The following is a 3,799-nucleotide window of genomic DNA, read 5'->3' as shown; positions in this document are numbered from 1 at the left end:
CCGAGACCGAGGAGTCTGGGTCCTCCGGAGGACCCGGCCTGTCGTTTTGGACACAGCCGTTGTTACACCCCTACTTGTCGGTGAGTGCCTGGAAACCAGGACTCCACCTGGCCTGGCTCAGCCTGGGTGAGACCAAACATGCATGCCCACCATCCACAGGAGAGGTGGTACAAGTCGGGCATAGTGCAGGGCTGACTCCTGCGCCATGATGGATTCCATCGTGACTGAATTTGTTTTTGAGATTTAACAAGTATTTTTCTTTATCCAACAAAGGCACAACTGTCACTCCCAACCACACTAGATAGGCCTTCTAGCTAATCCGAAGTGGGTGCAAAACTTTGATTGAAAGCCGGGTTAGGAGAAGAGAGTGCTGTGATGGACTGCAGGGCTGTCCATTTCTCTGATTCTGTGACATTTTTTGGACAGGATTTCTCGTTTCAGCCAGGGGGGTGGAGGGGGTCCGGTTCGGTGGCCTCATCACTGCTATTTGCAGATGATATGGTCCTGTGGGCATCATCGTGCTGTGATCTTCAGCTCTCACCAGAGAGGTTCACAGCTGGGATGAGGGTCAGCACCTCCAAATCTGGGTCCATGGTGGATTGCTSTCTCCAGGGTGGGGTTTGAGGTTTTCCTCAAGTGGAGGAGTTCAAGAATCTCAGAGTAGGGATGGGGCCGATCCAATCTAGTATCAAGTTCCAATACCAACATAATTCACAGATCTAACATTTCCGATCAGTGTTCCCCTCACCTATGGTCACAAACTTTGGTTAGGGACTAAAAGAATGAGTTTGCAGATTCAAGCAGATGAAATGAGTTTTCTCTGCAGGGTAGCTGGACCAGAGTGAGAAGTTCAGTTCTCCAGGAGAGACTCAGAGTAGATCCAGAGGAGCCAGTTGAGGCGGTTCTGGTATCTGGTAAAGATGCCTCCCGAACACCTGTCTACTGAGGGGCTTCCAGCATGTCCAACTGGGAGGAGACCCCAAGTAAGACCCGGGACGTGGCCTGGGAACACCTTGGAGTCCTCCCAGGAGAGCTGGAAGAGGTGGCTGGAGACAGAGAGGTCTGGACCTCCCTGATCAAGCTGCCGCCGCTCCCACGACACGACTTTGGAACAAGCAGAAGATAAAGCATGGATGCGTGAAGTACTTCTGCATCCTTCATGCCAAAGTTATCCATTCATAAATCAGAGCGTTCAGATCATTCAGGAGATGCTGCATCTTTGTCTTTTTGTGGTGCTACTGTCTGGTGTCAGTGCCACGGTCTTAAAACCCTGAGGCTGTAAGTTCAGCCCGTGTCACGTCTGGAATGTTTACATTTACTGTGTTTATTCATGGATAATACTAGAAATTTAAAGGGGCAATATCATGTAAAATAAACTTTTTTGAGTTTTATATCATGTTATAATGTTATAATCTCATAAAAAACATGCCCACAGCCTTGCTTTGACTCATTCATGCATGTTTGAGAAATCCTGCAGTGTTTTTAGGAAGACATGCTGAGGAGCAAAACGACAGGTGGGGACCAGAAACGCCTTTTTAAGCTCCAAAAAGGATGATCGTATTATACATGAATAAATACGTAGTTTTATCAAACTTTATGCTATGTTTAGACTAGTCACCATTTAGCTACGGTACTTTTAGCTATCTTTTTGTTCTATTTTTATCTTATCCTTTGTTTTGCTGTTATTTTGTCCATTCTGTCATGTTTTTTTTTTCTGCTACTCTTGAGCTTTTTCCCTGTCACTCCACAGTGGCTGCAGGACCCCGGCCCTCGCACAGAGAAGAGGACGCTGTTTTGTGACATGGTGTGCTTCCTCTTCATCACTCCTCTGGCTGCCATCTCTGGCTGGCTGTGCCTGCGGGGCGCTCAGGACCACCTTCTCTTAGGGAGCTGGCTGCAGGCGGTGGGCCTCATAGCCCTCACTGTCGCTCTGTTCACCATCTACGTCCTCTGGACTCTGGTACGCATGAACACACACACACACAGGAACATCACGACATCATCACAGTCCTCAGTGTTGACGTTAGACGCCTGGTTTCTGCTCGCAGGTATCTTTCCGCTACCACTGTCAGCTCTACTCGGAGTGGAGACGGACAAATCAGAAAGTGTGTCTCCTCATCCCTGCAGCAAACGAGTCCAGCTCTTCCCAGCATTCCTTGCTCTCTAGCAAACTGAAGAAGGCGGCCAGCGAGAGCATCTTGTGAGATGGCGCCTGCTTACACTTCAACAAAAGCATTTGATTTATTTTCTTATCCGTTTTTTGTTCCCACTTTACCTCACCAGTCAGTGCTGCAGGCGCTGACATGAACATGTTTAAATGGAGACGGGTTGTCCTGAAGGTGGCTCTCTGAAGACTTGTGTGCAAAGACACTGAAACAAGGGACTGATATTAGTGTGATATTAGATCAGGATGTCCTGAATAATCAATTTCAACACATCCTTTCACTGTAGTGATAGAGGAAACTGCTGAGGAAATGGATGAACGTGAACATACTACACGAGGAGCTTTTTCAAACAACCATGTGATCTCAGTCTTCATGGTCACATGAGTCTTAGACATTTCATTCTTGTTTCACAATCCAAATTTCAATATGCAGTTTAGGTGGAAACTTTAGCTACGTTTCGTTTTTATTAATGAGATTGTGCAATAAAGTGCTGCAGAGATGGAGCTTTTCACAATACAGGAAGAAACCTCTGCAATCATGCACAAATGCAAACAGCACTAATATTCGTTTTTGTTTTTGTATTTTTTGTGTTTCTCAATCCACAAAAGAGCCTCGTTGAGGTTCTTGTAATATCAGCACTTAGCAAGCAGGAGCTAATATACAGTGGTTTGCAAAAGTATTCATACCCCTTGAACTTTTRCATATTTTGTCACATTACAACCACAAACATAAATATNGTCTTCTTCTATGGAGCTCATTATGATTCAAAATTTGACAGATGGTTCTGTAATTAACTTTTGGGATCAATAAAGTATTTTTAATTAAATTGTTTGGATCACACAATGACAGATGTTGATCGTAGATTGCAGCTTGAATATTTTTAGACATTTCTTTGGCCTTTTATTTTACTATTCACACAATCTGGGGCTGCATTTCCTCTTGCATCCACATCCTGGGAGGTTGGCTACAGTCCGTGAACTTTAACCCTTTTAATAATCTTGTCAGCTGTGGTGAGAGGAACAGGAAACAGCTTTAGATTTAACTTCTATAATCTTGTCTCTGAGCTCCTCAGACAGATCTTTGGTTTCTCTGCTCCACATTCAGACTTTGACACAACAACACCAAACTACACAGAACTTGTTTTGTTTTTCTTTAAATAAACTGAAAGGTTGATGGGAAGCTAGAAGTGTCCGGTGAGACTAATTAATGTCAATCAGACTGAAACGTGACGACGATGCAACGATTAAAACCAGCAAATCTGTTCATAGTGATTTAGTATAGCTTCGTAAAAGAAACATTTTCTTTTCATGTTTGTGTTTACTCCGCCTCATACCAAAGTAAAACCTTTCACCAAAACATTAAGGTTGTAAAGTATCTGAAAGAAGCCAAAACTGTTTACCGCAAAAGCTTCGTATGCGCTCGCTGCCATCTCCTTCTCCTGGTCCGTCATCCCACTGGAAGCTGAGCTGTCATAGTCACTTTGTTCTGAGCAGAAGGAAAAACAAACAAAAATCAAACTTTCACAAAGTGCAGGGAGTGTGTTAACTGTGTGGTACTGAGGCGGGCCCACATCTGACCAAGCTGACTGAATCCTGAAAAAAATAAAATAAAATTCTGTTCCATCAGTAAAACAG

The 3,799-nt window shown here is 44.3% G+C and overlaps 1 protein-coding gene across 1 annotated transcript in view; it reads right to left on the bottom strand.

The window, feature by feature from the left end:
- cnot10 (CCR4-NOT transcription complex, subunit 10) overlaps positions 1–3,650 on the bottom strand; it is a gene marked incomplete at its 5' end in the record, with an annotated part of 14,391 nt that extends 10,741 nt beyond the window's left edge. The window contains 1 exon segment of the mRNA XM_014026969.1: positions 3,565–3,650. Coding sequence (XP_013882423.1) covers positions 3,565–3,650 — 86 coding nt within the window.
- Positions 3,651–3,799: the final 149 nt, after the last annotated feature.

The sequence above is a fragment of the Austrofundulus limnaeus genome, unplaced genomic scaffold, assembly GCF_001266775.1.
Source record: "Austrofundulus limnaeus strain Quisiro unplaced genomic scaffold, Austrofundulus_limnaeus-1.0 Scaffold605, whole genome shotgun sequence".
In the NCBI taxonomy this organism is placed as follows: Eukaryota; Metazoa; Chordata; class Actinopteri; order Cyprinodontiformes; family Rivulidae; genus Austrofundulus; species Austrofundulus limnaeus.
Note: the sequence above shows the minus strand (reverse complement) of the source record. Positions and strands in the feature narration are given on the sequence as shown.